The 26,702-nt window shown below is 41.3% G+C and overlaps 1 protein-coding gene across 2 annotated transcripts in view; it reads left to right on the forward strand.

The window, feature by feature from the left end:
• The window catches only part of NR6A1 (nuclear receptor subfamily 6 group A member 1), a 266,623-nt gene that overhangs the window by 208,718 nt on the left and 31,203 nt on the right, over window positions 1-26,702 (forward strand). For both annotated transcript variants that reach the window (XM_030919982.1, XM_030919983.1), the window contains exon 4: window positions 19,146-19,388. In XM_030919982.1, the coding sequence (XP_030775842.1) occupies window positions 19,146-19,388 (243 nt within the window). The remainder of the gene's footprint in view (window positions 1-19,145; window positions 19,389-26,702) is intronic.

The raw sequence follows: 26,702 nt of genomic DNA on the forward strand, positions 1-26,702 counted from the left end.
CCGGGCGCGGTGGCTCAAGCCTGTAATCCCAGCACTTTGGGAGGCCGAGACGGGCGGATCACGAGGTCAGGAGATCGAGACCATCCTGGCTAACACGGTGAAACCCCATCTCTACTAAAAAATATAAAAAGCTAGCCGGGCGAGGTGGCTGGTGCCTGTAGTCCCAGCTACTCGGGAGGCTGAGGCAGGAGAATGGCGTAAACCCAGGAGGCGGAGCTTGCAGTGAGCTGAGATCCGGCCACTGCACTCCAGCCTGGGGGACAGAGCGAGACTCCATCTCAAAAAAAAAAAAAAAAAAAAAAAAAACAACACTTTTTCTTGCATCAATTTTGTATTTTGATTTTAAAAGATTGTATTAAAATATTTATATTGATTGAGTGTTTTGGCACCTGCTTAAATTTTGCAGAGGCAGTAAGTAGTCCCAGCTCTGCCTTTTGCCTTGTCCCTCAGCCTGTTCTCAGTTCCTAGCCTCAGTTTCTCCATACTGTTGACTGCTGTCTATTTAGTACAGCTCTTTGTTTCCTTGACTTCCCTGGCATTGTACTGTCCATATTTTCCTTTGCTCCTAAGGTACTTTTTTTCTATCTCTTGTTCTTCCTGATCTCTAAATATGGATAGACTTTCGTTAAGGATTTGTCATAGTCAATTTTTTTTTATGGTAAGTAAGAGAAACTCATCAAACTTAACTAGCTCAAGCCCTGAGTGGAAGTTATTGGAAAGTAACTGGGTTAGAGCATGGGACATAGAGAAACATGGAAGAGTTGGGATTCAGGAGGGATGGCAGGAGTCATCAGGAGCCACAGGAACTACTCTCAGCCCCTCTGAAGTCATGAAGCATAGTATCTCTGCTCTACCTCATCCCCTAACCCTCATCCTAACCACTACCACCTAGTCAAATATCCTCTGCTTTTCAGGAACAAAACCATCTCACTAGTCACCTCACAGCTGATTCTCATCAGAAGTTAGCAAGCCCTGTGTTTTCATTACAAAATCTTGGCAATAGAGAGAACTGCATTAAACCAGTGCCTTTTTCCAGTCCCATCAGCAGTGGCCAGTATCTGTCCCTGGTCCAGTCAACTTGTCTAGCAGTGTAAACATAGTACCCATAGGCGGGGCAGTGGCTGCTCTCAAAGAAAAGATTGGTGTGGGCTGAGCAGACAGCCAGGAAGATATCTACTGCAGATTCCAGTCTCTCTTCATATCCTGTCCTCTGCAATCGCATCCATGCCTACAGACTCCCTACAGAAGGACTCCTCAGGTCAATCTGACTCCAGAATTGCATGTTTACGTTCATTGTGGCTCTCCTCATCTCCTACTACCTCAACTACCACACTCCTAAGACACAGTTAAATACCCACAGCCAGCAAGCCCTTTGTCTATACTCTTCCCTCTGGCTGAAATTCTTTTTGACATACTTCTGCTCTAAGGCTCAGTTCAGGTGATACCTCTTCTAGATAATCTTTCCTTCTGCCTCCCCATCTATCTCCAGAATGACTCACTCACTCCTCTGTGTCCACTACATCGTCTCTCGCTAGTTTAGTATTGACTGCTCTGTATTTAAATTATGGGATTGATGTCCATCTCCTCCACTGCTGTGAGATACATAAAGGGCATAGAGGGGCTCTCAAATATTTATTCAGTGAGTAAATGTTGCAATGATTTGAGACAAGAAGTAAGAATTTGAAATAATCAATATCTACTTTATACTTCCAACTTCAAAATAACTTACTGGTTTAGATACAGTGCATGAATCCAAGCTATCTATGAATGAAATGCCTTTATATTTTTTCCACTGAGAACAATTTATATTTTTGCCTCAGATTCAAGCAACTGTTTCCCTGCCTGCCCCTGCCAAGTAAACAAGGAATCCTTGAAAGTTTCAGTGACATAAGACAAATAGTAGATTTCTCCAACTAGAAACCCTAAGTTTTCTATGAAGATGAAAGCCTTGTATTACAGATAGCAGCTTGGTTTCTAATTCAGAGATCCCCGCATAGAGGAGATAGGAAGGAATTGGGGACTGTCTTCTGACTTTTTATTTTCTTGCCCTCACCTACAGTTGAGAAATCAGATGATGGAGTAGCCTTTTTCCTGGATTCATTTCAGCTAATTGTCATTGGTTTCTAGGCCTATGCAGTTAATGGCATCAGTAACATTTTCTTTTGTCTTTTTCCCATCTTTTCTTCTACTGTAAACCAAAAAGTATCAAAGACAGGTCTCAATCAAGTTAGAAGTTTATTTTGCCAAGGTTTAAGGACACGCCTAGGAGACAGATCTGTGCCTTTCTCCAAAGAGGGTTTTAGTATTGAAATGGGAAAAGCAGGCTGGAGGGGAAAGAGGAAAGGTATGGTCACATTACTGAATCCACATGTTGTAAGAGAAAAGGAGCAGCTAGGGGAATAGTCAATTATGTATTCATCTCAGTAAATCAGCACTTTACTTAAGATAAGGTGAACGTAGAGTTGCTGCCTGTGGAGATAGGTAACATTTTATCTGTAACTATCTGCTTAGGAACAAAAGGAAAGGCAGCTTCTTGCATGACTCAGCTTTCAGCTTAATTTTTTTTTTTTCCTTTGGCACAGTAAATTGGGGTCCCAGACTTTTGTTTTCCTTTCACACTAGTGATCAGTAAGAGTAACTCCCAAACAGTCCATCAGTCTTGTAAATTACTCACTTGTTTTCATTCAGCTGATGTCAAATTTTAGAAATGTCCTCTGAGGAACTCCATGTGTGGCCTTTGGAAATGGAATTTTATGGTAGTATGTGCGGTGGAATGGACATGGTATGTAAACAGAGGAACGGTGCGATGATTTTTTTTATTTGTGTTTAAATTCTGTGTTTGCAAATGAAATTTTGAGGGTACCTGTTCCCAATTTCAACTCTGCCATACAGCCTGAGGCCTTCATTTCAGATAGTGGCAACCTCATGAAACTGATTGGAGCCAGTCCTTAGAATGTACAACTGATCAGAGAGTTGGAACTAGTAATCCAGTTGAAACAGATCCCTTTTGTTTTAAATACCCTTTAGCCAGGCAAGTTCCAGATTGCCTTAGTTGTCAGTATAATTTCGGTCAAGTGAGCAGCTGTACTCTCCATTTCCTAAATCTGGCCTTCATCACAGTCTGAAAAGCAGGTTTTGATAAAAATCGGTTTCCAAATGTAATTTGCGTAACCTGAGCCTTTGGAATGGGTAAAATGCCTTTCTTGGGGAGGAGGAGGTATTTTTGTAACAGCAAAGCTGAGTGAAGGTATGAGAGTATGAAGCCTTTTTGTAACAGGTTTTGTCCTGTGTTTAACCAAATTAAGGTAGAACTGATTGCTAGAAGGGGAGGGTATGTCGTGGTCACTTACAAGATAGATTGCACGTAGTTCTCTGTTTCACAGATTTTGTTGTGACTCTTGTCATTTGTTTCCTTAAAGAGGGGGTATGGGTGATGCAGCAGCAGTACTGAGGCTCAGTCTTTTTTTTTTTTTTTTTTTTGAGACGGAGTCTCGCTCTGTCACCCAGGCTAGAGTGCAGTGGCGCAGTCTCGGCTCATTGCAAGCTCCGCCTCCTGGGTTCACGCCATTCTCCTGCCTCAGCCTCCCCAGTAGCTGGGACTACAGGCACCTGCCACCATGCCTGGCTAATTTGTATTTTTAGTAGAGACAGGGTTTCACCATGTTAGCCAGGATGGTCTCGATCTCCTGACCTCGTGATATACCCGCCTCAGCCTCCCAAAGTGCTGGGATTACAGGCATGAACCACCATGCCCAGCCTGAGGCTCAGTCTTGATATCTGCCATACCAACCATCCTTCTCTTCCCCCACCTTCATAGGAGGTAGTTTATGTAATGGGAAGTCTATCTTTGGAAGAATAGTAAGGTTAAAACTCAGTTCCATCACTGATTTGCTGTGTCCTTGGGTGAATCACTTTGCTTTTCTAACCCTGGGCAAGTCACTTAATTTTTTTCTTAATAAAAATAAAATAACAGAGAAAGATATATAAATGTTTAACTTGTTTTACTTTTGATGAAAGTTTTTATTTGGAAAGCATGGCTTGATTACATGATTACATTTCATTCTCCTCTTACAAGACTGTTTCTATGTTTCTTTTTTTTTTCTGAGATGGAATCTTGCTCTGCCAGGCTAAAGTGCAGTGGCGCCATCTCAGCTCACTGCAACCTCCGCCTCCTGGGTTCAAGCAATTCTCCTGCCTCAGCCTCCAAAGTAGCTGAGATTACAGGCACATGCCACCACACCCAGCTAATTTTTGTATTTTTAGTAGAGATGGGGTTTCACCGTGTTAGCGAGGATGGTCTCAATCTCTTGACCTCGTGATCTGCCCACCCCGGCCTCCCAAAGTTCTGGGATTAGAGGCCTGGCCTGTTTGCCTGGCCTGTTTGTCTTTTCTAAATGCATATGATTCTCTACTAGTTAAAAAAAAAAAGACAGCAAATTTTTAAAAAGCATCTGCTTGAATCTGTTGCTGCCTCCGACAAAATGTATTTTCTCTATCACTCCGAATGGATCATGATGTATAGCTAATTATATTATTTCTTTACTACTCACTTTTAACTCAGTATGATTTTTGTCCTAACGAGTTCACTGAAGTGGTTCTCAGTAGTGACCTTTGAGCCTTTTTTATTCTGCACACTTTTTTTGTTTGTTTGTTTGTTTTTTCTTTTTGTGGAGAGAAGGGTCTCGTTGTCTTGCCCAGAGTGGTCTCCAACTCCTGGGCTCAAGCTATCCTCCTGCTCCTGCCTCCCCTGAGTACTGGGATTACAGGTGTGAGCTAACGCACCTGGCCCTCATATGTTTTGATGTTGCATTTCACAGTGAGTCTTCTTTGTGGAATCCTTTTGTCCCTTATATTTCTGATAATCATGGATTCACATTCTATCCTTTTCTTCTTTGACCATGTCATCTCACTTTACTTCCCTAAGGTCTCGCCTTCCCCTCTCTGTTTTATCCTACTACTTCCCTAAGGTCTCGCCTTCCCCTCTCTGTTTTATCCTACTGCTTCTTCTCCACATTCTCCGACCCCATCCCCCACCCCTTGGAGTTCTGATCTGTTGCCGTAGCCTCAACTCTTCTATGTGTTGAGGACTCCCAGATTCTTCATTTTAGCCCTGACCATTGTCCCCTAAGTAGTTGCCTTTAGAATATTCCCACTTGACTCGCCCATCATCCTCTCTTTAAACTAAAGCCATTAATTTTGCCCCGCACTCAGCTTTTGCTTTCCAATTTTCTGTTAGTGATGCCACATTTCTCACAGCCACCTTGGTTTAGAACTTTGAGTTCCTCTCTGCCACTTTCTTATCCCCTCCTCTCTTCGTCTCTTCTCTGTGGTCCAGTCAGTCTACAAGCCCTTTCGAGGCTCCATTCAAACATCTCAGTAGCCTTCTATCAGCTGGATAATATCGATTGCAGTCTATTCCAAACCAGTTTTCAAGATATATTTCCCACCATTCCTCCATAAGATCTCTCTATGCAACATCAGTATCCTATGCAGTTCTCTCAAACACACCTTGCGTTTGTTTTCCTTCCTTTGCCATTGCTGATACCATTTCCCTTTCTTGGAGTGCTCTGCCGTGTTGTGTTTTATTTTTAGCCTTTTATTATGAAATATTAATACTTAAAGATAAATGGATAAAATACAAATGAACAGCTTAATAACTTACTGTAAAGCAACCGCCCACTTCAAGATACAGAACACTGCCAGGATCCAGAAGCTTCTCCCCACCACCATACTGTTAACACCGTATGTCTCTTTCCCTTCTTTGCCTGTTTTATTTTAAGCTTAATACAAATGGAATCCTATAGTATTTATTCTTTGCTTTCGCACTTCTTTCACCCATTGTTTGTACAAGTCATCTGTGTTGTTGCAGTAGTTCAGATATGTTTACTGCCGTATAGTATTTCATTGTTGAATGCATACCATCTGTAGTAATGCCGATGAACATTTGGGTTGTTTTAAATTCAGGGCTTTTATAAAGCGTGCTGATGTGAACATCCTTGAACTTGCCTCCTGACATGGATGTATATGCATTTTTATTTATGCATATTATTTATGCATTTATTTATTGGGTATATACCCGGGAATGAATCATAGGATAGATGTCCCTTCCACTTTAATAATGACATGCCATTTTCCATAGTGATTGTATAAACAAACAGTCCTACCAACAGTATATGAAATTTAGTTTTTCTACATTGCCATCACAACGTGAAGTCTTTTTACATTTCAGCCATTTTGATGGCTATGTAATGTCTTATTGTGGTTTTAATTTGCATGTCCTTGATCACTAGTAAGTTTGAACATCTTTTCGTAAGTTTATTGATTATGTGGCTTAACCTCCTTTGTGGCACGCCTGTTCAAGTCTCACACGTTTTTCTACTGGGTTGCCTTTTTCTTATTCTTACATAGGAGTTTTACGTATTTTGGAATATGAGCTCTTTGTAGGTCGTTGTATTGCATATGTCTTCTCCCATGCTGTGTCTTGCCTTTTCACTCTATTATATTTTGTTACTTTAATGCAGTTTTATCAGTGTTTTCTTCTATGGTTAGTGCTCCTTCTGACTTCCTTTTTATTGTTGTTGTTTGTTTGTTTGTTTTTGAGACGGAGTCTCGTTCTGTTACCCAGGCTGAAGTGCAATGGCACGATCTCAGCTCACTGCAACCCCTGCCTCCTGGGTTCAAGCGATTCTCATGCCTCAGCCTCCCGGGTATCTGGGACTACAGGTGCCTGCCACCACGCCCAGCTAATTTTTGTGTTTTTAGTAGAGATGGGGTTTCACCATGTTAGCCAGGATGGTCTCGATCTCCTGACCTCATGATCTGCCCGCCCCCGCTTCCCAAAGTGCTGGGATTACAGGCGTGAGCCACCGCACCTGGCCTTCTGACTTCTTTTTTAAAATCTCTTTATAACTCAAGGTCGTGAAGATATTCTCCTTTATTATCTTCTGAGAGATATATTATTTTGCCTTGGATATTTGGGTCTTAAATTAGAGTACAGTAGAATCGGGTTTCACTTTTTCTCATATAGATATCAACTTGCCCCATCACAATTCATTGAAAAGCCTTGTCTTTTTCTCAGTGCTCTGCAATGCCATCTTTATAAATTAAATATTCATATATGCATGGCTATGTTGTAGGGTTCTCCATTCCATGCCTTTGGTCTCTTTGTCTTTGAGCCAGTAAAACATTTTAATTACTATAGCTTTAAAATAAATGTTGATATATAGTAGATTGTCTTATCTTTTCTCAAGTATCTGTACTAGTTTTGTTCTTTTGCATTTCCGTATACATTTCAGAATTAGCTTGTCAAGTTATACACACACACACACACACACACACACACACAGTGGGGATTTTGAATGGGACCTTACTGAATCTATAGACCTTTACCGTAATAACTCTTCCAATCCATGAGTGTCATAAATCCCTCCATTTACTTAAAAACCTTCTTTAGTTTATCTTAGAAGTACTTTATATTAAATAAGTATATTACAGTTTCTCCATAGAGATCTTGTATCTCTTTATTAGATTACACCTTGGGTATTTCATATTTATTGGTGCTATTGTAAATGGCATCTTGTAAAATTTTTCACTTCTGTTTGTGCGTGGTATAGAAATATGGTTAATTTTTATATATTATTTTGTCTGCACTGGCTGGGACCTTCACTACAGTGTTGAATAAAGGTAGAGTACTGATCATAGGCCATCCTTGTCTTATATTCAGTCTCAAAAGAAAAGCACTTTTTTGTTTAAACATTTTATGATTCAGTGTAATAGTTGGTATAGGTTTCTTCAGATAGCCTTTATCATATTCAATTTTTTTCTGTTTCTAGTTTGCTAAAAGTTTTATAATGTTAAATTATATCAAAAACTCTTTTAATTAAAGCACTATTTATAGCTTTATTTAAGATGAATTTTTCTTTTTGTTGTTGTTGTTGTTTTTGGTTTTTTTAGAGACAGCGTCTTGCTTTGTCATCCAGGCTGGAGTACAGTGCCACAATCAGAGCTCATTGCAGCTTCAAACTCCTGGTCTCAAGGGATCCTCCCACCTCAGTATCCCAGGTAGCTAGGACCATATAGGTGTGTGCCACCATGCCTGGCTAATTTGTTTATTTTTTGTAGGGGTGGGGTCTTGCTGTGTTACCCAGGCTGGTCTAGAACTCCTGGCCTCAAATGATTCTTCCACCTCAACCTGACTGGGAGCAAGGGCTTGCTGCTGCCCAGCGTTGCAAGAGAGTATCATATCATATATCGCTAGCTTGGGAAAAAGATGAAAATTCACAATTGGAAGTACTGTTTCTACTGGATACATACCACTTTCACACCATCATAAAGAAGAAAAGTCCTTAAGTTGAACTTTCTGTAAGAGGAGGACTGTCTGTTTAGAGTTGTTATGAGGAATGAGTGAGTGATTGATTCAGTGTAACAAATTTAGGACAGAATCTGGTACATAGTAAGCACCATGTTCATGTTCTTACCATTGTGTACTGTATCATTTCATCCCTAGCAACTCTGTATGAGGTGAGTACTAATATCATTTCTATTTTACAGTTAATAGTTAGACTAAGAGAACAGAATTATTTGCTCACAATTATAAAGCTAGCAAGTGGCAGAGCTGGAGTTTATACTAGTGTGTCTGAAATGCTAGGCTAATGTGTTTAAAACTTTTTACACTTCTACATACATTGTGATCCAGTACCCCACTGCACACTTGCACATCACAGACACACAAATGCAGACACACAGACACACTTTAATTGAAACAGAAGTTTCACAGAATTTTACCCTTTCTTGCTACATATGATACACCTTGATATTTTCCATTTCATTGTTTTCCAAACATGATGCTATGGGTTATGCCTTATAATTTGGAAAACACTGCACCAAGCCTTACCATTTGTTCATTTGCTGCTCATTCATTCATTCATTCATTCAACAAATTGTGTATCTTCTCTATAGCATTCATTGTGCCAGATTTTACTGTTAACGTCTTTAATCAAAACCTACCTGCACCATAACCTTGGTTAGGTGTAACTGAGAAGTTCCGCAGCTTTTGTAAAACAAGACCCTAAATTGTACAATTCTGGTCAGAAGGATGACTAGATTCATTTATAAATCTTTTTATCCTCATTTACTTTTTGTTCTTGCTAAATGATGTAGAGATAGGCATATCCATTTATTTGAGCAGACACCATTTATTGGTGCTCTGAAGAAATGTTGCTAGGGCTCTGTAGCTGGTTCAGATTGTTACTAATCTTCTAGGCCAACCATATCAGCAACTTTATTTATCATTTTATTTCCTTTGAATTTGACATTTTTGCCTCTGAAAATATGTGTCCATAGAAACCCTAAGTAAGCTCTGGATCTGCTCTTATTTATCAGCAGGAGTTTAAGAAATGAAATTTAATATGATACTTCTGTTACCTATGCTAGAATAATCTCTGACTTAAAAAACTCTTGCCAGGTGCAGTTGTGCATGCCTGTAGTCCCGGCTACTCGGGAAGTGAGGTGTGAGGGTCACTTGAGGTCAGGCGTTCAAGACTGCAGAGTGCTATGATTGCAATTGTGAATAGCCACTGCACTCCAGCCTAGGCGACATAATAAGCCCTGTATCTTAAAAAAAAAAAACAAAAACCAAAACCACTTTACATTGACCCTAAGGTTTGAAAGTCTATAGCAAAGACCAAGCATGTTACCTTTTTTCTAATAATGCTTGTGTTTAGTTATGGTAACCAGCAATATATATACTATTTTGCAGGAATGAAACTGTGGGCAGATCATGACTTTTACATACAAAGGGGTAAAACATAGCCTGATACTATATCTGTGGCTACTTCTGTAACAGCTTTTCTTGATAGTCTTTCTGAAACTTAGTCAACTATGTCGGCTCTTTTAGAGAGGAATGAGATTCTTCTTAGAGGAAACCCAAGTTGGAGAGGAGTTTTCCAGCACCAAATTTAAGACATGACTTTATATCCCAATTATTTATTTGTCTATACCCACTCTTCCACCTTCAGTTGTCTAACTAGTATTTGTACTTCAGAATTCACTTCCTCTAGGAAATCTGTCATTACTTTCCCCTGCTACCAGCCTGACTGGTGCCAATAAATTTTTTAGGCCGGGCGCGGTGGCTCATGCCTGTAATCCCAGCACTTTGGGAGGCCGAGACGGGCGGATCACCAGGTCAGGAGATCGAGACCATCCTGGCTAACATGGTGAAACCCCGTCTCTACTAAAAAATACAAAAAACTAGCCGGGTGAGGTAGCAGGCACCTGTAGTCCCAGCTACTCGGGAGGCTGAGGCAGGAGAATGGCGTGAACCCGGGAGGCGGAGCTTGCAGTGAGCCAAGATTGCGCCAGTGCACTCCAGCCTGGGCAACAGAGCGAGACTCTTGTCTCAAAAAAAAAAAAAAAAAAAAAAAAATTTAAAGTGGTGTTTCTTTGTTTGTTTCTTTGTTTTTGTTTTTGTTTTTGAGACAGAGCCTCAATCTGTCACCCAGGCTGGAGTGCAGTGGTGCAATCTCAGCTCACTGCAACCTCCATCTCCCGGGTTCAAGCAATTTTTCTGCCTCAGCCTCCTGAGTAGCTGGGATTACAGGCCCATACCACCATGCGTGGCTGATTCTTGTATTTTTAGTAGAGACAGGGTTTCACCGTAAAAGCCAGGCTGGTCTCAAACTCCTGACCTCAAGTAATCTGACCACCTCGGCCTCCAAAAGTGTTAGGATTACAGGTGTGAGCCACTGTGTCCTGCCAATTTTTTTGTCTTTTAGGTTAAAAAAAGAAAAACTATTCTTAAGCAACAATTTTGTCTAACACTTACACTTTACAGAACTATTTTATTCTATTACAGACTATGAAGAAGGTAGAGCTGTGTGTCATTTATGGGTAATCTATTGCCTTACTGATTCTCAAACAGTTGTTTTTGTTTGTTTTGTTTTTAGAAATGGGATCTCATTCCATCATCCCCTAGGCTGGAGTGTAGTGGCATGATCACAGCTCACTGCATCTTCGACCACCTGGGCTCAGGTGATACTCCTACATCAGCCTCCTCCTGGGTGGCTGGGACTATAGGCGCACCACCACGCCTGGCTAATTTTTTGCATTTTTTGTAGAGACAGGGTTTTGCCATGTTTCCCAGGCTGGTCTTGAACTCCTGGGCTCAAGTGATCCACCCACTTTGGCCTCCCAAAGTGCTGGGATCACAGGCATGAGCCACTGTGGCTGGCCTCACAACAGTTCTTTTAAAAATAATAATATCCACATTCTATTATCTGGAAACTGAGGTACATCTAAATAGGTTAAGAAACTTAAAGACACACTACTAGCAAGTGACAGAGCCTAGATTCTGATTCTAGAACCCAAGTTTTTAATATTTATGTTCTGTTGCCTGTGTTCCAGAAATTTGTCCACCAACTTCTGTCTTTTTTTGAGACAGGGTCTTTCTCTGTTGCCCAGGCTGGAGCACAATGGCAGGAACACGGATCACTGCAGCCTTCACTTCCCAGGCTCAAGTGATCCTCCCACCTCACTTCACAAGAAACTGGGACTGCAGACACACACCACCACCATGCCTGGCTAATTTTTGTATTTCGGGGGGAGACAGGGTTTCACCATGTTACCCAGGATGGTCTCAAACTCCTGGCCTCAAGCAGTCCACCCACCTCAGTCTCCCAAAGTGCTGGGACTACAGTGCTCAGCCTGTCATTTTCTATCCACAAGTTGAGGCTTACCTTGCCATGGGCCCTGAGATCAACTCTGCATTGCCACCCAAGCCTGTCCCCTTGATTGCAGTGTATATCTTATATCTATTCACCTAATCCCAGTCTCATCAATTAAAGTTTAAAGTTTGTTAAAAATTGTCTTGGGGGCAAGCACAGTGACTCCTGCCTGTAATCTCAGCACTCTGGGAGGCTGAGACGGGTGGATCACCTGAGGTCAGGAGTTTGCGACCAGCCTGGCCAACATGGTGAAACCCCGTCTCTACTAAAAATACAAAAATTAGCAACGCATGGTGGCACATGCCTGTAATCCCAGCTACTTGGGAGGCTAAGGCAGGAGAATCGCTTGAACCTGGGAGGCGGAGGTTGCAGTGAGCCAAGATTTGCGCCATTGCACTCCAGCCTGGGCGACAAGAGCGGAACTCCATCTCAAAAAAGAAAAAATAAAAGACAAAACCAATTGAATAACTATTTCCAGGATGCTAATGGTTAAGTCAGATTAAAGAAAGGACTTCAGTGTTTTGCCAGAAGGCCACATTCTGTTTAATACTGTTTTAAGGATAGAAATGAAAATAATGTAACACTGACCACACATGTAGACAAGAAGGAGATGGAAGAAATAATATATTAGGGGGCAGGACCCAGATCCCCAAAGATTTCAATAGACCAGAATGGCATGCAGAATTTATTATATAAAGCTAAAATGGATCAAGGGCAAATGTAAAGTCCTACCCCTGGGTTCAACATTCTGCTTCCCAAGAATGGAATAAGAAAGATATCAGTTAGTGGTATGTGTGGCAAATACTTCAGGTTTTAGGTGCCTGTGAAACAGATGTGAATTAAATATGTATGTGGTTGAGTAGGAGGTGGCAGGGAGGATTGAAAATATAGCAGTCTTAGAATTGGAAGATCATGAATTGCAATTCCAGCTCTACTCCTGACTGGTTGTGTAATGAAGATTATTTACCTCTTTCAGCATCAGTTTTTCCCATTATAAAATGTGTGGCATGTCACAGAGATTCAGTCATTGTAAAATGTATGTGCTTACTGGTGTTGCTAGCTGCAGAAACATATAAGCAAAATTAATTCAGTCTTAAATGATATTAAGAAAAATCGGCCGGGCACGGTGGCTCAAGCCTGTAATCCCAGCACTTTGGGAGGCCGAGACGGGTGGATCACGAGATCAGGAGATCGAGACCATCCTGGCTAACACGGTGAAACCCCGTCTCTACTAAAAAAAAATACAAAAAACTAGCCGGGCGAGGTGGCGGGCGCCTGTAGTCCCAGCTACTCGGGAGGCTGAGGCAGGAGAATGGCGTAAACCCAGGAGGCGGAGCTTGCAGTGAGCTGAGATCCGGCCACTGCACTCCAGCCTGGGCGACAGAGCGAGACTCCGTCTCAAAAAAAAAAAGAAAAAAGAAAAAGAAAAATCATTCAGTTCTGGATACTTCGTTTTAAGAGAGATTTTGATACGCTATGAGGTGGGTTTTTTTTGTTGTTGTTTTTTGTTTTTGTTTTTGTTTTTTGGTTTTTTTTTGAGACAGAGTCTTGCTCTGTCACCCAGGCTGGAGTGCAGTGGCATGATCTCGGCTCACTGCAAGCTCCACCTCCCAGATTCACACCTTTCTCCTGCTTCAGCCTCCTGAGTAGCTGGGACTACAGGCGTCCACCACCACTCCCAGCTAATTTTTTCATTTTTTATTTTTAGTAGAGATGGAGTTTCACCGTGTTAGCCAGGATGGTCTCGATCTCCTGACCTCATGATCCGCCCGCCTTGGCCTCCCAAAGTGTGCCCCTGGCCTATACTATATAATTCATTAAGACTAAGAAATGAGAAGGAAAAAAAATCACAGTTGGAAACTCCATTATTATTATAATTTTTTTTTTTTTTTTTTTTTTTTTGAGACGGAGTCTCGCTCTGTCACCAGGCTGGAGTGCACTGGCACAATCTCAACTCACTGCAGCCTCCGCCTCCCGGGTTCAAGCAATTCTCCTGCCTCAGCCTCCAGAGTAGCTGGGACTACAGGCGAGCACCACCATGCCCAGCTATTTTTGTACTTTTAATAGAGACAGGGTTTCACTGTGTTAGCCAGAATGGTCTCAATCTCTTAACCTCATGATCTGCCCACCTCGGCCTCCCAAAGTGTTGGGATTACAGGCATGAGCCACCACACCCGTCCTCCGTTATTTTATTATTATTATTTTCTTTTTTGATGGAGTCTCATTCTGTCGCCCAGGCTGGAGTTCAGTGGCGCGATCTTGGCTCACTGCAACCTCTGCCTCCCGGGTTCAAGTAATTCTCCTGCCTCAGCCTCCCGAGTAGCTGGGATTACAGGCACATGCCACCATGCCCGGCTAATTTTTTATATTTTTAGTAGAGATGGGGTTTTGCCATGTTGGCCAGGCGGGTCTTGAACACCTGACCTCAGGTGATCTACTCTCCTCAGCCTCCCAAAGTGCTGGGATTACAGGCGTGAGCCACTGCTCCTGGCCTGAAAACTCCATTATTATCTTTAAATCTCTAAATCGTTTATATATGAGCTAGGTTAGATTGTACATTTATTTTTTACCCATGAACACATTATTCAGGGCAGTGGGGGAAGCTTCAGGTTTGGCTCCATGTAAAGAAAAGCCTTTGAACCATTATAACTGTCTAAAAATAGAATGAATGGAATGAAGTACCTTATGGAGTCACTGGAGATGTGTTAAGTAAGAGGATGGGGCAACTCTTTGTCTTGGAACATTGTGGAGGGAATTCATGCCTTAGGTAAAGATCTGTTCAGGGCAATTTCTAAGGCTCTTTCTAACTCTTAAGATTCCAGATTCAGTAATATAGGAATAATACCTCTCGAAATTACTGCGGTGAATAGTGTATGTAAAAACTTCTGGCACATTGCATGGTACAGAGTGTTGAATGTTTTTTGCCTTATCTATAAGATAAGAATAACCCTTACCTTGGCCTGATGCCAGCAAGATAATGAATGTAAAGATGCTATAAATACCCTTCAAATCCTTTGCCAATAGGAGGTGCAGAAACCTGTATCTGACATCTGGCCAGGCACGATTGGGGCATTTGCTTCAGTTTGTTCATTTACGAAGGGGGACCTTGGCTTTTTAGGTTGGTTGGTTGGTTGGTTGGTTTTCAGTGGGGAAGGGCCTGACTTAACTGCATGTAGAATGTATAGATTTGCCTTGCTGTGGCCAAAGAATGTAATGGTTAGGAACATAGACTTTTGGGGCTTCCAGCCTTCCCTTACTAGCTGGATGACTATTAGGGAGTGATAGCACCTCATGGGCCTCCATTTCCTGATCTGTAAAATGTTGAGGGCACCTGATTTAGGAATAATTGTGATTATTCAGCACAATAATGTATGTTAAATGCTTGGCCAGAGCATAGCACCTAAGTGGTCAGTTAACAGTAGCTGATTCTGTTGTTGTTATTTTTCACATACTGGGAGAGAAGTTTTCCAAATGCTTCTTTGAAGGGCTACTATTGATCTGGAGAGAGCCTTTCTTTTGTACCATTGAGAAACTCCCTTTTGAATTAGTTCCTCATCCATGGTATAGACCATTTTTTGAATAAACCGAACATGGCAGGCAGTAAGAATAGCTCTAGCGAGACAGAGAAGCAGTCCTAGGACTCCAGGCTCTTTAAAGAAATATGGCCCTTTAGTCTTTGATCTCAGTGTGCCCTTTAAAAAGTGTATCATGAGAAAAGCAAGCAGTGTTATGAGACATGAGCAGGTTCTTAACAGGTCTATATTTGATTGTCATTCTGTGGGTTCTTTGCTCTGGATCCAGGTGCTGCACAGAATGCCATAGAAATGCTTTATGAAGAGGTTATTGAACTTCAGTTCTGATACTGGTGGTTCAGGGTCAGCCACTTTCTAGGTGGACAAATTGTTTAACCATTTTGGAGCCTCCACTTCATCATTTACAAAAGGGTGATAACAGTTGTACTCACCTATATATGGGATTTGAAGATTACATGAGTCAGTAAAGTAAAGCCTACCTAGCTGTGGTGGGTGTTCAGTGAAATCATATCAGCGAAGAAAGGAAGGTGTGGTCCTTGTGGATATATTCATTATAACTATTTTTAAGTCTAGTCTAATAAGGCTCTGGTTTACATTATAATCATATCTAAAAGAACACTGCAGGTTTTAAAATTAGAAAATTTAGATTCTTCTATAGCCAATCATGATTTCCCAACAGTTTCATTTCCAGGCCTTTTCAGCGCTCTAGGAAATCCCATCTCAAACATAGTGGGTGCTATTTTTATGCTATTCATTTTGCCTTTTTGGCCTTACTTGTTTTCATTTTTAAAATTTGCTATTGTAACTTTTCTATAATGTTTACCTTGAGTTTTTTTTATGCTTTCAAAAGGAAAATGAAAGGAATACTCATTACACCAGGGCCATTTTTATAGGGTATCTTTTTGTTCTTAAAGGGTTTTTTATATTTTGTTTGTTTGTTTGTTTTGCAAACAACAGAAACTCACTTAAATTAACTTAAGAAAGAAAAGAAGGAGGATTGGCTGGGCGCTGTGGCTCATACCTGTAATCCCAGAACTTTGGGAGGCCAAGGTGGGTGGATCATGAGGTCAGGAGTTCAAGACCAATCTGGCCAACATGGTGAAACCCCGTCTCTACTAAAAATACAAAAATTAGCCAGGCATGGTGGCATGTTCCTGTAATTCCAGCTATTCAGGAGGTTGAGGCAGGAGAATTGCTTGAACCGGAACCTGGGAGGCAGAGGTTGCAGTGAGCGGAGTTTGCACCACTGCGCTCCAGCCTGGGCTACAGAGTAAGACTCTGTCTCAAAAAAAAAAAAAAAAAAGAAAAGAAACCCCGAAAGAAAAAAAGGAAGATTGTATTATAATAACATGGTTATGTCAGTTTGTCACTGTGCTGTTTTATCACAGGAAGTGCATATAAGCCTTAGAAAAGTCTGTAACCAAGAACTGTAGAGTCCTCAAGAACCTAGGCAGTCTTTCCGTATCTGTCGTTCTCCATTTCCCTGGTTGTATAATCTCATATATTTACTTCTCTGAATACCTGCTGTTTGCTGAGTGACTTTGGACAAGTCATTATATTGCCTGTTTCCCTGTTTGGGGGAAAAAGAAAAAAGGTATATTAGTTTCCTGTGCTGCTGTAACAAATTACCACAAACTCATTGCCTTAAAGCAACAAAAATTTACTCTCTTACTGGAAGAGAAGCCATAAATCCAAAATCAGACTGGGCATGGTGCCTCACGCCTCTAATCCCGGCACTTTGGGAGGCCGAGGTATGCGGATCACTTGAGGTCAGGAATTCAAGACCAGCCTGGCCAACATGGTAAAACCTTGTCTCTCATAAAAATACAAAAATTAGCAGGGCGTGGTGGCAGGTGCCTGTAATCCCAGCTACTTGGGAAGCTGAGGCAGGAGAATTGCTTGAACCCAGGAGGTGGAGGTTGCAGTGAGCCGAGATTGAGCCTCTGCACTCCAGCCTGGGCGACAGAGCAAGACTCCCTCTCAAAAAAAAAAAAAAAAAAAAAAAAAATAATCAGTATCCCTGGGCCGAAATGAAGGTGTTTGCAGAGCCACAATCCTTTCAGAATCTCTAGGGGAGAATGAGTTCCTTGCCTCTTCCAACTTCTGGTGACTGCCGTCATTCCTTGGTTGGTAGCCAGTTTTTGCCTCTGTCTTCATATCGCCTTCTCTTCTACATATTATGTGTTTCTTCTTCTCTACTATTCTTATCAGATCTCCCTCTGCCTCATGAAGACACTTGTGGTTGTATTTAGGGCCCACCCATATAATTCAGAATAACCCCCTAACGCAAGATTCTTAATTTAATCACATCTACAAATACCCTTTTTCCTTTATAAAGTAGCATTTTACAGGTTCCAGGGATTAGGACCTGATATCTGTGGGTCGCAGTTATTCTGCTTACTACAGATGGCAATCATAAAGAATCATCTCAAAAGTTGGCATATAATAAGGGCTCCAGAAATGCAAGCCTCCTCCTTTCTCTGCATCCCTCCTACGTATACTACCATGACCCTCCGTTAGCATTGCCTTCGAAAGCCTTTCTTTTCAGGAATGTCATTATCACATTCAATGTGTACCTGCTGGGGTAATAATAAAGAAAATAATAGCTGACAGTTATCAGATGTCTGTTACAGCCCACACACTGCAGTGAGAACTTTATCCATGGGATATAGGTATTATTATAATCACCATTTAACAGATGAGAGAAATGAGAAAAGTAAAGAAGATCGATTTTTCCCTAGTTCACCCAGCTAGTGTCAGAGCTAGGATTCAAATTAGAATCTCTCTAATTATAAGGGGTCTCTAATTCATGGTATAATGACGTGGCTTTGCTTTTGTTTGTTTTTTAAGAGACATGGTCATGCCGTCGCTTAGGCTGGAATGCAGTGGTACAGTCATAGCTCACTGCAGCCTCAAACTCTTAGGCTCAAGCAGTCCTCCTGCTTCAGCCTCCTTAGTAGTTGAGACTACAGGTGTGTGCCATCACGCCTGGCTCTATAATGACGTTCTTGATTATTATACCTTGCCTCTTACTCAGGAGTGAGGTTCATATATCTGATTTCTTGTCTTGGCCTCTGATCAGAACCTTCCCTGGTGATTTCTTGTACCTGCTGGCATAGCTTCACATCACAGTTCACAGGGTGCTTTTTTGTCATCTGCCTGCTCTTTAGCAGTTGCTTGGTCCTGAGTAAATGCAGTTTAAAGGAAGAGGAAGTGAAGAGCTATACTCTATTCTGAATTTCCTCCTCGAGTAACTGGTTTATTGCTAGTCAGTGAGTTCCATGACTCTGGGGATCATAACGATTTATTTATGTCCTAGCACAGGGCCTGGACACAGAATAGATATTCTGCTAGAGTGTAAGCTTCACCAGGGACTTCTGTTCACTGCTGTATTCATGCCTTACAGCAGTTCCCGGGATAGAAGAGTTGCACAGTAAATATTTATTGACTGGATGTCTGGCTGACTGGCTTAGTTGGGCATGGTTAGAACTTAATTACAGCTGTCATTTATTGGCTATATATCACGTGTGAGGCACTTACATATATGGTAAGTAATCCTTACCATGCTCTTACAGGGTAGAATTGATGGGTTATAGATGAGCAGGGTGAGGGTGATAGAGGAGTCAAAGATACTTTGTAGGTTTCAGTCTTAGATACTGATCCAAGTGTTGCTGAAACCCAGGAGAAAGAGTTTAGGTAGACTGTGTTGTGGTATCTGCAACCACAGATACAGGGACTACTCCTGGGACAAAGCTCCAAAGATGGGCCCCCTATTTGCCCTTTAGCCTGGAGATAGTGGTGGTCTTAATCTACCCAGAGCAGAGTTGCTCACTTTAGGAACTGTAGGCTTAAAGCCATTATTTCCACTGTGTTCTAACTCGAACATGATCAGTTTCTGTTCCAGATGATCGGGCTGAACAACGAACCTGTCTCATTTGTGGGGACCGTGCTACAGGCTTGCACTATGGGATCATCTCCTGTGAGGGCTGCAAAGGGTTTTTCAAGCGGAGCATTTGCAACAAACGGGTATATCGATGCAGTCGTGACAAGAACTGTGTCATGTCTCGGAAGCAGAGGAACAGGTGCCAGTACTGCCGCCTGCTCAAATGCCTCCAGATGGGGATGAACCGGAAGGGTGAGTGGTGCTCATGGTGCTGATGGCCCATCCTTCATTCAAGACTTTACCTTTAGTGTCAGCTGTTTAGTTACTTATTTCTCAAGCTTGCACTACATATCAGGCCTTACAGTTTGTACTCATAACCAAAAATGAATCTGGAACCATTCTTGCCTACAAGCACTTCCTAAACTAGGTAGAGGGGAAAAAACTAGTGAAATGTTAAGGATTCTGTGGGAATGAGTGCACAAGCCCTGTGTGACCAAGAACCCACTTAACAGTCAGGTCTTAACTGCGATTAATATACATCACTAATTATTTCAGGAATGATGACAGAAGTAGAAATTTTTGGATGAAAAGGCATGAGGTAGGAGATTTCTGAATGCGGTATCATTTTGTTTGCTAGAACCATGGTGTACTCAGAGGCTAGGCATGCTCAGAAGTCTGTGTCTAGGTTGGTGAGGAGTTTGGGATGTATTGGGAAGCTTTCCAAGAGCCCTTAGCCTGAGATAATAGGAATAAACTGACGTTCTAGTAGGATGAATATGAAGGACTCTTTTGGAGGATGAATTGGGGCAAGGGAAACAGAAAAACCATCTAGAAAGTTTTTAGTAGAGTCTAGAAGGAAATCTGAAGGAACGGGGGAAATAATGGCACAGAGAGACACTGAAGAAACTCACCTGATAGAACTTGGTGACATACTGAATATTGAGCAGCACCAGAAGTTGAAGTTGAGGATGTGGATTAAGAGTAATGATCTTACTATGGAGGAAAAAATGGGAGGAAACAAAAAAGTCAAACTAAAAAGCAGGGTGATTCCTCTGTAGGACCCTCTGAAAAGAAAGGAAAAGAAAAGAAAAAAGTGTGGGGCAAAATGTTGGCCTTGGCAATACTGAGTTTGAGGTACCTGAGAGGGACACATAAAGATGTTCACCAAGGAAGTTGGTTGTATAGGATTGGAACTGACGTGAGAAGCCCTGCCTGCAAACAGGCTTCATGGAGCTGTTGGCACAGAGGTGGTAGTAAAAGTCTAGTCCAGAGGTGAAATCACCCACAGAGAGCTTAGATACATAAGAGAGAAGGGCCGGTGTCAGAAGCCTAGAGTGGTATTCCCATGGAGAGTAGAGAGTAGAATAGAGCAGTGTCATTCAGCAGGAAGAAGAGAGGCTCTAGAGGCAAACAGACTAGCTCTTAGCTCTGTGACCTTAGGAAGTTTGCTTTATATCTCTGATATTCAATTATCTTACCTTTAAGGTGGTATGTTACTTGCCCTGCAGAGTTCTCTACAGGATTAAGTATGATAACATACAAAATACCCAGCAAGGTATTAGGGGTTCATAGCAGCAGTGTTCAGGGATGGGGGGGTTAGTCAGATAAAGTGAACTATTCCAACTGGTTTTATAGCATTATGAATGCAGACATCCAGATGTACTCAGACTGGTTTTATTGTGTATGAGATAGGAAGGACCTTTTAAAAACTTGCCCATCATGAAGAAAAGTAAGAGAGATGTGGAAGGGCATTTAGATAAATTTGGGTGATTTATAATTTATTATAAATACTAATATTGAGCACTTATTTATGTACCCTCCATATATATATTCTACCACTGAATACATACAGCAACCCTGTTATTAACTGTTATCCCCAGTTTACAGATACAGCTTAGGGAGGTAAAATGATTTAGCAGTAGTAGTTTAGGGGTGGTTGTGTTGACAGTTAATAGTTACTAAATTATAATTTGTTATTAAGCAGAGCTTGTACCTGACCACACGGAAAATGTACTGCTTCACATGTCTACCATGTGGCGTAGTTGTTTACATGTTGGAACGCCCTGTGTTTACTGGATGATGAATGCCATAGTAGGACATTTGAAGTGTTACCAAGTTTGTGCCCTGCCTCTCTTTCTAACTCATTTCTGAATACTGTGCCTCAGGGATGCCTTACAGTGCCTGTACTAAGGTTTTTTCCTCTACTTGGAGATCTTTTCCCTTCCCCACTGTCAGTTTCCTCTTATTGAAATCTTTTCCAGCCACCAATACCAAACACGTACTGTCTTGAAGAGTCTGTCAACTTCTTGCCCTCACCCTGTTTTGGTTTTGGCCTCCACATTTCTCATCTCCCTTTGTTGCCCTCACTGTATCTTATGAAAGCTTAGTTATTATGGGTTGTCTTCTTGACTACTGTCTCTGAAGAATCATCCTGCTTATTCAGCCGGAGTGTGAGATTCTGAGGCTTCCAGCAAAACTCACCTGTTTTAGGGAAGAAGAAACTTAACTTTATAACCCCTCTGACCATAGACCGGAAGACACATGGAGTATGAGGGACAGGGAGCTGTCTCCTAAGGACTATTTGCACGCAGAGCAGGTAGACCCAGTTGCCTGGTGAAGTCTGCGTCAGGGAGAGAAACCCTGCCACCTCCTGGTTGGTGCTGCGAAAGCAGGATTAAAGTTGCAGTTGCCATGGGAGTATTTTGGGGGTAAGGAATACTCTGTATGGACCTGTGGTGGTTGACACATAATTCTGTGCATTTGCCAAAACCCATAGAACTTTATACCACAAAAAAGTAAATTACTACATGTGAAAATTTGTTTAATCAGCTAGGATATTGTAGGGGTTACAGGGCAGAGAGAAAGAATGCACACTGTGACAAATGAATCTAGCTAGTGTTAGAAATGAGTTACATAACCACACTTAAGGGGTCGGAGAAAAAAGGAGCTAACCTTTGAAAAGTGTTTTTACTGTATACTGTAAGGCTAAAAATAAAAAGAATTACATACAAACAAAGCACTCTATAGTTTGTAAAATTTGTTTCTCTCAAGGTTATGTGTTAGGAATTCTGTCGCTACTTCATTTAGAGTAGAATCAGCAAGTAAATATATTGTGGACAATGAGAGTCAGTTTTCTCACATAAGAGAAAGAAAGAAGTTATAAATCAGCAAAGGAGAAGGCTAGAATGAATCCCCTGGTGCTAGATTGGAATCAGTGTGTCAATATGTATTCATGTTTTAGATAGATTTAAAAATATATAGATACCGTGTGTGGGTAGGTGAGTTAGTGTACCTATGTATGTTTCCAAGCTCTAGCCACTGAGAGGGGCTAGAAGCAGATACCCCAGGAGCAATGAGTACACCCAGCACCCAGATCTTGGCTTCCAAATATCAATGAAAGGAATGAGGACTCACTGGAGAACTGGTTGATTCTAAGGCTGGGATAGGAGAAATATAAAATGATCCTGGAGCATCTTAAGGTACCAGCAAATTAGGAAGTACTTTCTAAAAAAAAGAAAGGAAGCGTATCAAAGGGCACAGAAGCCAACCTGAAAGAACTTCTGATGGCCAACGTTGGAACAACTTGAGGAACAATAACTATAGGATTAGTTTATAACCCAAATAATAAAGTAAATATCCATGAGTTCATACTGAAAGAAGTAAGTTAATAAATAAAGAGAAGTGATCATTTTTCCTTTTAAGCGAATTCTGATTAATAAATGTAGAAGGAGGCCAGACTTAGTGGCTCACATCTGTCATCCCAGCACTTTGGGAGGCCAAGGCAAGAGGATCACTCGAGCCCTGGAGTTCAAGACCAGCCTGGGCAACATAGTGAGACTCCATCTCTAAAAATATAAATGTAGAAGGAATGAGGGAAATAGAAAAAAAAAATCACCATTAGGGCTGGGCACAGTGGTTCATGCCTATAGTCCCAATACTTTGGGAGGCCAGAGCAGGTGGATTGCTTAAGCTCGGGAGTTCAAGACCAGCCTTGGCAACATGCTGAAACCCCATCTATACAAAAAAAAATATAAAAATTAGCTGGGGGCGTTGGCATGTGCCTGTAGTCCCAGCTGCTCTGGAGGCTAAGGTAAACCTGGGAGACGGAGGTTGCAGTAAGCCAAGATCACACCATTGTACTCCACCCTGGGTGACAGACCAAAAAAAAAAAAAAAAAAAAAAATTCACCATTAGAACACCACAGTAATAATTGCGACAAGCAAGATCCTAATGGATGCCACTTACTTAAGTGGCATTGGTGTAAACAGAAACAGAATATTTGCATAGTCTGCAAATATATAGTAATTACAAAGGGAAAAATAGTAAGTTTATTTAAAGAATTCTGACAGACATGACTGTAGCCAAATGATCAAGATTAACAGTACCAGTAAAACACACCAACATTGTATATACCACCGATATGAAACACTGAGAAGCGCACACATGTACACATGCACAGAGGTAAGTTCACTCTCAGTCTAATCCTGAGAAAACAGACAAGCCCATATTGAGGGACATTCTTCAGAATAACTGACATTTGACAAAATACCCATTTGAAAAGTGTCAGAGTCACAAAAAACAAGGAAAGACTGAGCTGTCACAGATTGGAGAAGACTATGAAGGCAAGACAGCTAAATGCAATGTGGGCCCCTGGATTGTGTTCTGGAACAAAAGATATCAGTGAAACAACTGGAGAAATCAAAATAAAGTATGTGCTTTGGTTAATAGTATTGTACCAAAGTTAGTTTCCTAGTTTTGATGACTAGCCATGATTATGTCAAATGTTAAAAGGAGGAGAGTATATGAGAACTCTCCATACTATTTTTGCAACTCTTGTATAAAGTCTAAACTTACCTTAAAATTTAAAAAATTAACTATTAAAAAAATGCAGCTGCCATTTGTGACTGGGGCTTTTTCATGTGAGAGACAGCTCTCTGTTGTCCTCCATCTTTGGATATAGAACTGAATGTCTTTTCAGACCTGGAAGTTGACTGGTCAGAAAAGTCATTAAATTAGCAAAGCAATGAGGAAGATCTAAAGAAGGGTGGTGAATGGAGACTGGGCCCTGTCTGTCCATCCCCACTACTGCACTAGTATCCCCCATGTACGTTCCTTACCCATTTTGCAGTCTTTGGGATAAAGCCAGGCTCCTCAAGGTGATTTTCAAGGCCCCTCTGACACTGGCATCAGCCACCTGATCCCTTTCCTTCTCCATTTGGTGGTCCCCACTCACCATCTGCATTCCATCCTAGTTCTTCAAAAACCCAATGATGTTTCCTGTTTTGCACATGTGGTTTCATCTGCCTGAAAGAAGAGAGGGTTTCAGCCACCCTTTCTTCTACTCCTGACTTCAAGATTCAGCATTAATTTGTAACATCCTCTAAGAATCCTTCTCTGACGCCACTCCCCACCAGATAACCCTTCTGTGCTTCCACAGCTTTTTCGCATGCTCTCTGCCATAACCCTGGTCACCTTGTGTTGTCTTTCTCTGTTCACTCGTCTGTTTCCCTCATTATTAGACAATGAGCCCCTCAAGGGCCATGATCAAGTCCTACTTTTCTGTTGGTCCCTCAGCAAATAACTCAGTAGTGATAGGATGCTCCCTGGTTAGATGGGTTGACTGTGATGGAGGGCCATGGCAGGAAGTGGGATGGGGAGAATACTGTAAGAGGAGAAATGGAGATACAGTCAGCTTCGTGGTGGGTGGGAAGGGGGAGTGGATTTCATATTAGTTATTATGTGAAAAAAATAAAAAATTTCCTTAACTCTGTGGTCTCATAACTTGCTAACTAGTTCAAAAGTATAAAGGTCAAGGAAAGCTTCTTGGAGGAGGTGATGTTTGCAGAATGGCATTGTGAGACAGTGATCCTATGGCATCTCCATGTCACTTTGCCAGGGTAAAAAGTGCCCCAGGACACAACACAGAGGTCTGCATGAAGCACTGAGAAATCTCAAGGAGGGATAACATTTGAGCAGAATCTTCAAGAAATCAAAGTTCGTGTTCCTTACAAACTTTTTTTTTTACATTTCTTACATTTTCCTTATGAACTTTTTTTTACATTTTTTCTACCAAAAAAAAAAAAAAAAATGGTAGAGACAAGTTTTCAGCATGTTGCCCAGGCAGGTCTTGAACTGAGGATCAAATTCAGCTGAGCTGAACTGAGCTCAAGCAGTCCTGCGCCTCAGCCTCCCGAAGTGCTGGGATTATAGGCATGAGCATATGCCCGGCCAAAGGTTTGTTTGTTTGTTTTTAAGTTAAGACTTTAAAATTTTGCTTTGTTTTATTTTGAAATAATTTCAAGCTTACAGAAAATTTGCAACAGTAGTAAGAATTCCCATATACCCTTTACCCAAATTCACCAATTGCTAACATTTTGCCACATTTGCTTTATCATCCTATTTGTTTTGTTATTTTCCCTCTCCCCTCCCCCTTGCTCTTCCTTCTGTCTCTCTCTCTCTCTCTCTTCCACCTTCCCCACTTCCCACAGGTAAGTAAGTATGTGTGCGCCTGCATGTGTGCACCTTCTTAGCCATTTGAGAGTGAGGCATAGGCAGTGTTCCTCTTATTTCTAAGAATCACAGTACTATTATCAAAATCCGGAAATTTAACATGACACAATACTATCTTATTAGCAGATCTTATTCAGTTTTTGCCATTCATCCCAGTGTCCTTTATAGCAATTTCATTTTTTCTGATTTAGAAGCCAGTTCAGGAAATCACATTACATTTAGTTTTTATGTCTTTTCAGTCTCTTTTAATCTGAAATAGTTCCTCAGTCTTTCTTTGTCTTTATTAACATTGTCGATTTTGAAGCAAATAAGTCATGTATTCATGTATTTTGTAGAATATCCCTTAATTTGGGCTTGTCAGTTTCCTCACAATTACATGCAGGTTATACATTTTTCAAAAGAATGCCATAGAAATGATGTTGTGTCTTTCTTAGTCCATAATATCAAGAGCACATGATGTAAGTGTATACCCATTATTGGTGATATTAACTTGAATCACTTGGTTGTTATGATGTCACTTAGGGAAGGTAGTGTTGCCAGATTTTTCCACTTTAAGTTTCTTTCTGAGTACAGGGAACATACTAAGAGACAGAACTATGTAAAACAGAATAGTGTGTTCAAAGACTAACAAATAGTTCTCTATATGTAGGGTGTACCGTTAGGGTATAGCGTTAGGGCATAGCATTTATGCCAGAGATGAGGGTGAGGGGTCCCAGCAGAACCAGATGATAGATGGTCTTGAATGCCATGCTCAGGAGCTTAGGTTTGGCCCATGGTGAGGAGCTTAGATTTGGCCCATGGACCAAAGGCACCACCAACAGGTTTTGAGTGGAACTTTGATGTTGTTAGCTTTGTTATTTATGGTTTCTGGGTTCTGTTGACTGCCTAGGCCCAAACAAATGAAGAATGGTAGGCATATGAGTTCCAAAGCAGAAAAAGTATTTGTGGTGCCTTCTGAGAAGATAGAAGCGTCATGGCTAGGGCCATTCTCTTTCTTAGACTTAGATAAGAGTTACAGCAGAACCATTCCTGTAATACTGCACACAGGAGCCATTT

This window comes from Rhinopithecus roxellana, chromosome 16, assembly GCF_007565055.1.
Source record: "Rhinopithecus roxellana isolate Shanxi Qingling chromosome 16, ASM756505v1, whole genome shotgun sequence".
Taxonomy (NCBI): domain Eukaryota; kingdom Metazoa; phylum Chordata; class Mammalia; order Primates; family Cercopithecidae; genus Rhinopithecus; species Rhinopithecus roxellana.